At 33.2% G+C, this 11344-nt stretch overlaps 1 protein-coding gene across 1 annotated transcript in view; it reads left to right on the top strand.

The window, feature by feature from the left end:
- The window catches only part of aff2 (AF4/FMR2 family, member 2), a 246183-nt gene that overhangs the window by 135951 nt on the left and 98888 nt on the right, over positions 1-11344 (top strand). The window contains exon 4 of the mRNA XM_016276432.1: positions 2733-2777. Within this exon, the coding sequence (XP_016131918.1) occupies positions 2733-2777 (45 nt within the window). The remainder of the gene's footprint in view (positions 1-2732; positions 2778-11344) is intronic.

The following is an 11344-nucleotide window of genomic DNA, read 5'->3' as shown; positions in this document are numbered from 1 at the left end:
TGTAATTAATTTATAGCATTAACAAGATGACCCGCTGAATTCATTTTGGGAGCGATGAGTGATTGATTGATTTTTTAGTCCAGTGCCTGTGTATAAGATTAGTATTGACCAAGTTCAGAGGCTGTCATATGTGGATCACCTTACTATGTTGTGTATTTTCAATATGAAAAATAACTTTTATATTGATTCAATGGATTTATTGCATTTTGGGGAAAAAATAATAACATTTCTGGATTTGAATTGTTAATGTTATTATAACCTAAAGATGCTATTTGAAACAGAAAATAGTGGTTTTCATCTTGCCACTTTCTTGGTAAAGAAAACACATTTTTACTCAAATTAATCAAATTAATCTTCATATATGTGTGTGTATATATATATATATATATATATATAATTTATATTTTGTTTTTTAACCTTCATAATGCATTCAAAATCTGTATATAAATTGTTGCTTTATAAAACAGTCATTACTTAATATTTTTAATCTAAAACTACATTGTATCTGATTATCAATTTCTCATTAATGGGTGAATGTTTTCCAGTTTTCAATGTTTCCATGTTATTAGCATGCTTTTGCTGCAGTTACCCCCATTTGAATTATCCAGAATGTGAAAAATTCTAGACATTTTAAAATGACCAAAAAAAAAAAAGCTATTATGCAATATGTGAGAAACCTTCTTTTTAATGTATCATTGTTATAAGAACATATAATTGTTTTAACAAATTTTTAATGAAATTATTTTGAATTTATAATGCACGAGTGCTCAAAAACAGTCAAAAATGTATGACAGCTACATGTTTAACTCTAACAAAACAACATAAATATTACTCTAAAAAGTTGTCAAATAAAATTAAAGTTTTGTTGTTGTTTTTGTCATTTGTTTGTTTTTGTTTTTTGTGCATAAACTTTCACTTTCAGATAAAAAAAAATAATGCAATGTTTCGTCAATAGGCATACACATTCCTGTTTATCATCAAAACTGGAGATATGGGAGATATGGGAAAAACAGCTAAAATATTATATATTTTGCAAAAGTGTTTGGCTCTCCTAATAGTACTGCATATATACAGCAGGGACGGCACTCAGTGTGTGTGTGTGTGTGTGTTCATGATATTTCTGGCCAGTGTGAGAGAATGTAAAGTAGATGTTGTTCAGATTATTGTCTGGACATGAATATGTAAACCTCTGCGATCAAAAGAGATTTGGAAGTGCTTAGAGCTTTATGTGTCCAATCTGTATTCATATGTCTTCATGTCAAAAAAAAAAAAAAAACCTTCAAAGATGAACTAGTTAATTCTAGAGAAAATCTAACATCTATGATTTACTGTGCAATGCATTTGCAATTATAATTTGTTTGGTCTCTTATGTTGTGCCAATTGCAGTCTATTAGTCAACAGGGGCCTTGCTAGCCCTTAATTAGTATTCTCATCTTCTGTCTGTTAAGTGTCGGAGAATCATTGTGGTTACATGCTTACTCGCTGACATTTCCATGCCTTATGATGCTCAGATGCAAGCTGGTGATTATCCAATTCCCAGCCTGCGTTTGAGAGGCGTTGGTGTGAGAACCGTGAGCCTCCATTATCCAAGAGCGTCCTCTTCTGAGACACTCAATTATGATGTCATATCACAACTAATCAATCTTTAAAGTTGTGCTGTGGGACTTTCCTTGAGAATTTCAGCTCTGGCAGGAAGCATTTTGCTCTGTTCCGAAACCCAGTGAGCTGCTGCCTTCGAAGATACCTCGTTTAGGACAAACACCTTGCCTGTCCCAGAATGAACCTGATCACTCCCATTGTGCCAGTTCATTGAACCCACATGTATGATGCACTAATGAGATATTTTAGCCGCTGTATTTCCTCTTGTCCAATTAAAATAAAACATGTAATAGATAGATAGTTCATTGGTTGATTTATTTATTTATTTCAGATATCTAATTTTATTATGATAAATTATAAATATATTTTTCTTTTTTTTTTGGCTGTAACATCAAAACCAATCTCTGATTTTCTGATTTTGTTTTCTAATCATATGTATATGCACATATGCAATATATGTAACTTTATAAAATAATTTAGATTTACACAATAATTAAAATGATTATTCTGTCATTTTTGCAACAATGTATTCCAGTTTTATTGTATTTTATTTATTTTATTAATATTTATTTACAAATAATAAAAAATTATATGTTTTATGAAATACATTGTTTAAATACGAATGTATATGAAATACATGTATTATTTTATTTTATTAATATTCAAATAACAATAATAAAAAAAAATATTTAATTTTATGAAAAACATTGTATAAATGCAAATGTATATTAAATACATTTATTAATTTATTTTATTAATATTTAATTACAAAATAATAATAAAAAAACATTGGTTTTATGAAATTCATTGTTTAAATACAAATGTATATTAAATACATGTATTATTTTATTTTATTTTATGTATTTTTAATGTACAGTAGTTAAGTCAGCAATGCCAAGCTTTGTTGGAGTCAATTGTGTGTCAAGTCACCTAAGCACATGTAAATAACGCAATTTGTGTGGCATATGGACTTGCAGTTCCAATCAGTTACTTATGAACTTCCATTTTATTTACAATGCTGCCTTTGCTAGAAGTCAGTTGTGTATGTAGACAGCAAGTGTGCGCACTAGGATTCATTGTACACATTCATTGTAACCTTTTTAATGAGAGATTTCTTATCCATTTCTCCACAGGTCAGCCTGCCCAACGACTCCAATTGTGTGGAAGAAATTCTGCGGGTGAGTTGGATTGACTCTCTTTCTCTCCAGCACGCTAAGTATGCCTGGTCACCTGCTCTGTGCCGTTTTACACATGAGAATAAGAGAAGCCCTATTACATTAGGACTGATGGGCCTATTGTTCCAGAATGTACCTTTAAGAATTTGTTCATACAGACTGAGAGCAGTCAAAAGAAACCTGTCATGTTTCACGTTATTTTAAATGAAACCCTCACAATGTTTATTGACTTAATAGCTTTCAAAATCATGATATTTCATTTGTTTCCAGCTGCATCTGATTGTTTTTTAACAGAATGTTTATGTTCTTGTTAGTACATTTTTATAATTAGTCTAGAATGTCTTTATGATGTATAAATGTGTCATTCATGCTAGTTATTCATGCTCGAGTGCGTATTTAATACATTACGAGATGACATGTGCAATTCTCAAAATATCCTTTATATACATTCTAAAATTCTAATGTAATCTTGTACATTTTTTATAAATAGCTGTACCAAGTTACTTAAGTAATACAAATACATCATTCTTATTCATACTCATGACTTTAGAGAGTATAAGTAAGGGATAATGTACATCCAGCCGGTTGTTATCTCAGAATAAACCCCGACAGGGTGATCAGGACCCTGACGCGAAGCGGAGGGGTCTTGTATCAGCCTGAAGGGGTTTATTAGGTGCTTCCGTGAAGACAGCAGTTGCGAGCAAGCGGCAAATTCAAACTAGACGGACATTTAAGGGAAACGGTGCAGTCAAACCACTTATTACACAACATTTCACCACAAAAATAAGTAAGGCAATAAAAGAATTAAGACGAAAATGTTTTAAAACCTTACCAGTTTGTTAGTTCTCTTATAATCCATTACAGCGTACAAAACAATCGTAGCAAAATGTCAGCAGCTGCGTTTGTATGAAACGAGAGAGTGTGTCCGCGATACCAGGATGACACAATTAAATAATTGTACACCATTTTGAATCGAGTTTTAATATTTTATTAGCTAAACAAACGCAACGCTTCCACCAAGAAAAAAAAACGTTCCTAGCAAGAGTATCTATCTATCTATCTATCTATCTATCTATCTGTCTGTCATCTATCTATCTCTCTGTATGTCATCTATCTATCTATCTATCTATCTATCTATCTATCTATCTATCTATCTATCTATCTATCTATCTGTCTGTCTGTCTGTCTGTCTGTCTGTCTGTCTGTCATCCCTCCGTCCGTCCGTCCGTCCTTCCGTTTGTATGTCTGTCTTTCTGTCATCTATCTATCTATCTATCTATCTATCTCTCTATCTATCTATCTATCTATCTATCTCTCTATCTATCTATCTATCTATCTATCTCTCTATCTATCTATCTATCTATCTATCTCTCTATCTATCTATCTATCTATCTATCTCTCTATCTATCTATCTATCTATCTATCTCTCTATCTATCTATCTATCTATCTATCTCTCTATCTATCTATCTATCTATCTATCTCTCTATCTATCTATCTATCTATCTATCTCTCTATCTATCTATCTATCTATCTATCTCTCTATCTATCTATCTATCTATCTATCTCTCTATCTATCTATCTATCTATCTATCTCTCTATCTATCTATCTATCTATCTATCTCTCTATCTATCTATCTATCTATCTATCTCTCTATCTATCTATCTATCTATCTATCTCTCTATCTATCTATCTATCTATCTATCTGTCTGTCTGTCATCTATCTATCTGTCATCCATCCATCTGTCAGCTCATAATAAGATCAAATTTAGGAAGACAACACCATAAATGCAAAACAAACAATACAATTTGATCTTTGTGTTTTAATGTTTTAATGCATTACATTTTAAGGTTGAATCTGTAAAGATGTATTGTGAATGCATTTATACATTTATCGTGCATTTTATATACACGCCTCATAGCAAGCATCACCCATTAAGCTCCTCAAAACATCTCTTTTTTTTGTGATGTTAAGACGTGCCGCCACAGATATCAGTGTAAGTGAGGCGCAGTCAACTGACTCTGTTCGCACATCTTGTATTCTGTCAGTGAGGGCAGAGGCAGAACATGTTGCCAGGGCAACCCAGAGTACATCTGTCTGCTAAAGTGCATGGTGGGATTGCTCAGAGGAACCGCTGTAGTCCCACACACTTGAGCGGCACTGATGTTGACTCACATGTGACTCATGAATGAGGAACATATTTCGAATTTTCAAAGAGTTTAATCAGTAATTGTCTGATGAGAACTTTTGGTCACACTTATTTTAAGGTCCAATTCTCACTATTAGCACACTATTAACTATGATTTTGCCTCAATAAACTAATAATTTGTTGCGTATTAATAGTTAGTAAGGTAGTTGTTAAGTTTAGATATTGGATAGGGTTAGGGATGTAGAATATGGTCATGCAGAATATGTGCTTTATAAGGACTAATAAACTGCTAATATGTTAATAATAAGCATGATAATAAGCAACTAGTTACTAAAATAACTACTATACTAAAGTGTTACCGAACTAAAGGGTTACTTTTGTAACCTACATGTAATGATATTTAATGGTACAGATATAAAGTTATCTACACTTAGGAAAGTTATTGCCCTCTGCTTAATTTCAGCTAACATGTCATTTTAATTTAGTTTTAAATAACAAAAAGTAAAACTGATGAATAAAAAATAAATAGCTGCAATTAAAAGTGACAAAAACAAAACAAAATTACTAAAACTTTAACTAAAATTAAAATTAAAATGGGAGGAAAAATAGTAACACTTTAGCTTTGGAACCAATTCTCACTATTAAATACACTGTAAAAAATGACTGTGAATTTAACGGCAAAAGACTGTAAAAATGCTACAGTAAAAACCTGTTAAATGGTTAACGGTAAATTCCCCTACTGTATACGGTGAAAAAACGGTATTGGACATTAATTTTACGGTAGTATACCGTTTTTGGAAGTGAAAAAGTCTGTGTAATTTACAGTGAATTACTGTAAATTGACATTCCCAGAATTCCCTGCATTACATTTCAAATTTGATGTTTTTTTGTTGAAATAACTATGTTTCTTCTTAGTTTTTTCTTATCAATTTTGTATATTAGGATTTTGTGTTACACCTAATGTTGTTAAATTAATGTTTATTGCATTATTTCAGTTTCATGTGTGTTATCATGATGGTGTTTAGTGTTTGTGTGAAAGGCACTGTGCACCTTCTATATATGTTATTATTTAAAAGCTGCATGTGATGGGCTTTGGTTCATCATGTGACTTTCTCATCACCATCTGCATTTGGTGGTTATCAGTGTATTACAAAGGTACAAAAGAGATTTCAGTACTTCAATAGGTTGGTATATTAACATTATATCAGTAAATTTAAGTTAAAACCGTAAAACCTAAAACGTTGCTACCGTATTTTTTTATTTGTTACCGTAAATTTTATGGAATTTTTTTTACAGTGTAGTTGTTTATTAGCATGCCCATTATTAACATATTGGCTGTTTATTAGTACTTATAAAGCACATTTTCTGCATGACAATATTCTACATCCCTAATCCTATCCAATACCTAAAGTTAACAAGCACATTACTAAGTAATAATAAGCAACAAATTAGGAGTTTATTGAGGCAAAAGTCATAGTTAATGGTTTGCTAATAGCGATAATTTTACCTTAAACATTAATATGTGTGTATTAGTGTGACTAATAGTATATAAGTGATTCTAAAATACTGTCAGGAACATATGCAATGCATTCAATGGAATTAGAAGCACAAATGTAATTTGACAAAAATTACTTCATGAGCTGCTTCAGTTTATACACTGTAAAAAAATACCTTGCCAGGTAACCTAAAATGTGTGTTTGCATTAAGATCTATTTGAACTATTTTTATTCCAAAAAAAAAAAAGTTGCTTGATGCAACAGAATATTGCTGTCAAAATCTAAATATCACTTGTCAAAGAGCTAGGAATGGGCCAGGATGGTCGACTTGTCGATTAGGGAGGTTGAGTAGTTTATTTATTCAGATTTTTGTCATAGCTTTAATATTTTTGGCAGCAGCACTTTAAAGGTAATGAATTCAGAGAGGAAGGTGGGATGTTATCATGCTGAGAGCGTATGCTGCTTCAGTGGGCTGTAGACTGTCAGCACGGTAAACTCTCTGAGAGAAGTCACATCTCCAAATCCAGCTTCTTTAAAGCAGCACCCCTGCAGCCATCAAAGCACCACCTTTTTAACAAGCCCAACGCATTCAACAATACATTTCAAGACAGTTTGCATGGAACTTTAAATAACCTGCCGTGAGCAATGTTCCTGTTATTATGCATAACAAAAGTCTGTGTTTCTGTTTGAGCTGTGATAGATATGTGCAACAAAAGCTTACAGGTATTTAGCCTATATACTGTATTTGTTGAATGTATGTCATTTACTCAATTATTGGACAGAGCAGTTTACACTGGTTGTTTTAATGTAAATGTATGCACACATGTAGAAAGATGTTTTTGTTCAGTGTTGTGTTTTAAGACAACATACGAACTTTAAAACAGTTCAAAAATAGTCACATTTTTAAGAATGCATCTTGAGACCTACTGTTCTCTTAAAAAAAAAGAAAAGAAAAAGGAAAAAGAAAAAGAAAACTATCTAGAGATGATAAAAAAAGTGTCATTTTGCATATCCCTGCAAAGAAGTTCCTTTAGCTTAAAAATACATAACTGTTCAAGTGAGGATCAGTCAAGGTCAGTAAGGATTTATTTATTTATTTGTTTGTTTGTTTTCCTAATGCTTATCGTTAACTATTTTCACATTTTAAAATATTAAAATATGTTAGTATTTTAAGAATTTAATTATTAATTCTTTAATACTTACTTGGTTTAATACTCACCAAGGCTGCATTTATGTGATAAAAGATACAGAATATGAAGTATTACAATTTTAAATAACTGTTTTCTATTTTCAAATATAATAATAATAATAATAATAATTAAATACTGTGATGGTAAAGCTGAATTTTCAGTAACCATTACTCTATGCTTCTTTCAGAAGCTGCATTATTATTATTTTTATTACTCACTGACCCCAAACTTTTAAACAGTAGTGTGTCATGCATTAAGTGCAAATGCTGCATTAAAGGCCCATTAGCCCATTTATAACCTGTTCTCAAAGATGTCCAAGAAATGAAGTGATTCTCCATGGAGAGAAAGGCTAAGCCATCAGCTTGTTTTCCAAACAGCAGAAAATCCTGATCCAGGCTCATGCACACATTCCCATTACATAACTTAAGGCTCATAAAACATCTAGAACAGAGCCAGGTTGAGCAGATTTGCAGCTTTAGTTGGATGCAGCTGGATGTTACAGAGCCTATTAAATATACATATATTAATGCCAAATGGACAGGATTAATGATAATAAATGATGATGATGATAATAATAGCCGGATTAAAATCATTGTTTTTATGTTAGTGGTTGATGTTTTTATATGTAAACAATATTAAACTTTATACTGTGAGTTAATGTTCGTCTGGCAGATCCTGAGTGGATCATGAATATTTTGCAGCATGTCACTTGATTGCGAGGCATCAGATGAGAGCAGACACTCTTTAACCACTTAACACACTGTGTCATGTTTACCGAAATGTTCCTTTCTGTCAAACTTCTGTGCATAGAATAGAAGTGTATGAATGTTGCGTTAGATATAATATATCAAATGCTGCAGGACCTTTTCTCAGAACTGGTTTCCCTTTTATGAGCCATTCTTGCAATAACTTTTAATCAACTGGTGATTTTAGGTTATGAGGTCAGTTCTCCTCAAGTTCACACAGGTGTTCTAGCAGACTAACCTCATGTGAACAGAATCACATTAACTTTCAATATGATCCACTGAAGTATAAATTAGACTTTTGAAAACATATTTAAAAAAATAAATTATATATATATATATATATATGTGTGTTTATTTATTTTTTTAAAGAAACAATTCACCTAAAAAAGATCAGAAAATATACTCACTTTAAGATGTTTCAAGATGTAGATGAGTTTGTTTCTTCATAAGAACAGATTTGGAGAAATTTAGCATTACATCACTTGTTCACCAATGGATCCTCTGCAGTGAATGGGTGCCGTCAGTCCAAACAACTGATAAAACATCACAATAATTCACAAGTAATCCACATGGATCCAGTACATGAATTAATGACTTGTAAAGAGCAAAAAATTAATGCTTGTTTGTAAGAAATAAATCCATCAAGAGGTTTTGACTTTAAACCAACGCTTCTGGCCAAAATATGAGTCCAAAATACATTATTCCTCCAGTAAAAATCTCCATTCTCTGTTTTTCCTCTCACATCGAAATCCACAGCATATTTGTTTAGGACTGTTTTAGACTGTTTTCACTAAATGGTGCTTGATCTGTGCATATTTCTCTCCTGATTCAGGCGAGACAACTTTTTCACTAGAGGTAGCAATATTATGAATTATACTTTGTCCAGAAGCGACTTAATGGATTTGTTTCTTACAAACACACAGCTTTTTTCACTTCACAAGGAGTGAGTTGTGTGGATTATTGTGATGCTTTTATCAGCAGTTTAGACTCTCATTCTGACGGCACCCATTCACCGCAGAGGATCCATTGGTGAACAAGTGATGTAATGCTAAATATCTCCAAATCTCTGCAGATGAAGAAGAACATATTTCTCTCCTGATTCAGGCGAGACAACTTTTTCACTAGAGGTAGCAATATTATGAATTATACTTTGTCCAGAAGCGACTTAATGGATTTGTTTCTTACAAACAATGTGATGCTTTTATCAGCAGTTTAGACTCTCATTCTGACGGCACCCATTCACCGCAGAGGATCCATTGGTGAACAAGTGATGTAATGCTAAATATCTCCAAATCTCTGCAGATGAAGAAGAACTGTCTGTTTGTTTTTTTTTGTTTTTTTTGCATGAACTATTCCTTTAAGCATAAATTAGACACTTCTTGAGGCCACTTTATCATTGCAAACGAAGATAAAGGACCATAAAAAGGAAGGGCAAAGGAAAATGCATAGCTCATATTTAGTATGTAATACGAATGTAGCAGTTTACAAAAATTTTTAAGTACACTAAAGATTGTTGGAATGAAATGTTTCCCATCTGAACACAGATATGTGTGGGATGTATAGCTGAGCTGTCCGAGAAGCGTAAGAGTAAACAGTCTCTGATCCGGCCTGCTCGTGTTTGGATAACCTTGTTTGGCTCCAGGAGCAACGCTCCGTTGCTTTTAATAAATTTCATTTGCAACTCAAAGCTTCCACCGCCATGCCTCGCCCCCACTGAAGCTCGGAGAAATGAATGGATTTTGTATGCATTTTTCTGGAATGCAATAACACAGGTTTTCTTGGGAGAGAGTGTGCTGCACTTGCCCCGGAGATTTCACAGAATTCCTGAGTGTGATGTCCTTCGGCAAGATGGCAGTTTGCTTGAAAGCAAATGTAATAAATAAGCTCTCTTCTGAGGGATTATCTGTGATCGTTTGCCATCGTCATTTTCAGTGTCACTTCTGATAATTGAACAAGAGGTTTGCTTATGTACTTATGCTCTTAGGATACCTTCATCCTGGATTTCCCGCTGGATGCATGTTGATAATTGATAATATTGTGTGGTTTGTGTTTTCATACAATTGATTATTGCTCTTTTAGCTTCTACATCTCTGATTATGTTTAGCCTTGGATTTTCATCTGTGCTCACAAGTTACTGATTCATTTCAACAACAAGTAATACTGTATATCTGTCCGTCTGTCTGTGTTACTATAATAACTATTATTGTGTTATTGTTGTAGGAGATGACCCACTCCTGGCCTCCACCTCTCACTGCCATCCACACACCAGGCAAAGCTGAACAAACCAAGTTTCCCCTCCCTTCAAAGGTGGGCTCTCTCTCTCTCTCTCTCTCTCTGGATTTTTGTCAACATTACTGAGCATTAGTCAACATTACTGAGTTATCATTACATAAACCGCTATTGTTAATTATAGAGCTTGCAAGGGGCTGTCTATTACTTGCGTAGCCTCCTTATAAAGCAGTGTCCTAAGTGAACCTGATCTGAAACACTCTGCATAGGTTGCAACTCCACACACATACAAACAGTGCTTCTCACAAGAGAAAATTTTAGTGCAATTTTGTGTTAGCTAGTTTGGCAACATGCTAACAAAAACTGGCATAAACATACACAGCACACACAAAACATAGAGTAAAATAGTCATTTACTAATTAGTTTGAAATATTTTATTAATACTTTTCACTGTTGAATGCAGTATAGTACATATATTAATAGCCGCAACACCCCCAGTGTCGTTTTGATTTTTTATAGTAATAAAAATAATTTTGTTCAGTAAAAGAACAGACACTACAATTAAAAACTGAATGCGGCTGCTCAATGCAGCGTGCCGAACGACAGTCGCATCACAGATCAGATTTCATTTCTCCAGCGAGGAGAGTGAGTCGAGCTGACTGACAAGAAGAGTGAGGTGAGACAGACAAGATGATCGCGGATGATTTCGTTTCGAAACGAGATGCAAAAGCGCCTGTTTGGCAATATTTTGGATTTTGAA

Source organism: Sinocyclocheilus grahami, unplaced genomic scaffold (assembly GCF_001515645.1).
Source record: "Sinocyclocheilus grahami isolate Dianchi unplaced genomic scaffold, SAMN03320097.WGS_v1.1 scaffold102.1, whole genome shotgun sequence".
Lineage (NCBI taxonomy): Eukaryota > Metazoa > Chordata > Actinopteri > Cypriniformes > Cyprinidae > Sinocyclocheilus > Sinocyclocheilus grahami.
Note: the sequence above shows the minus strand (reverse complement) of the source record. Positions and strands in the feature narration are given on the sequence as shown.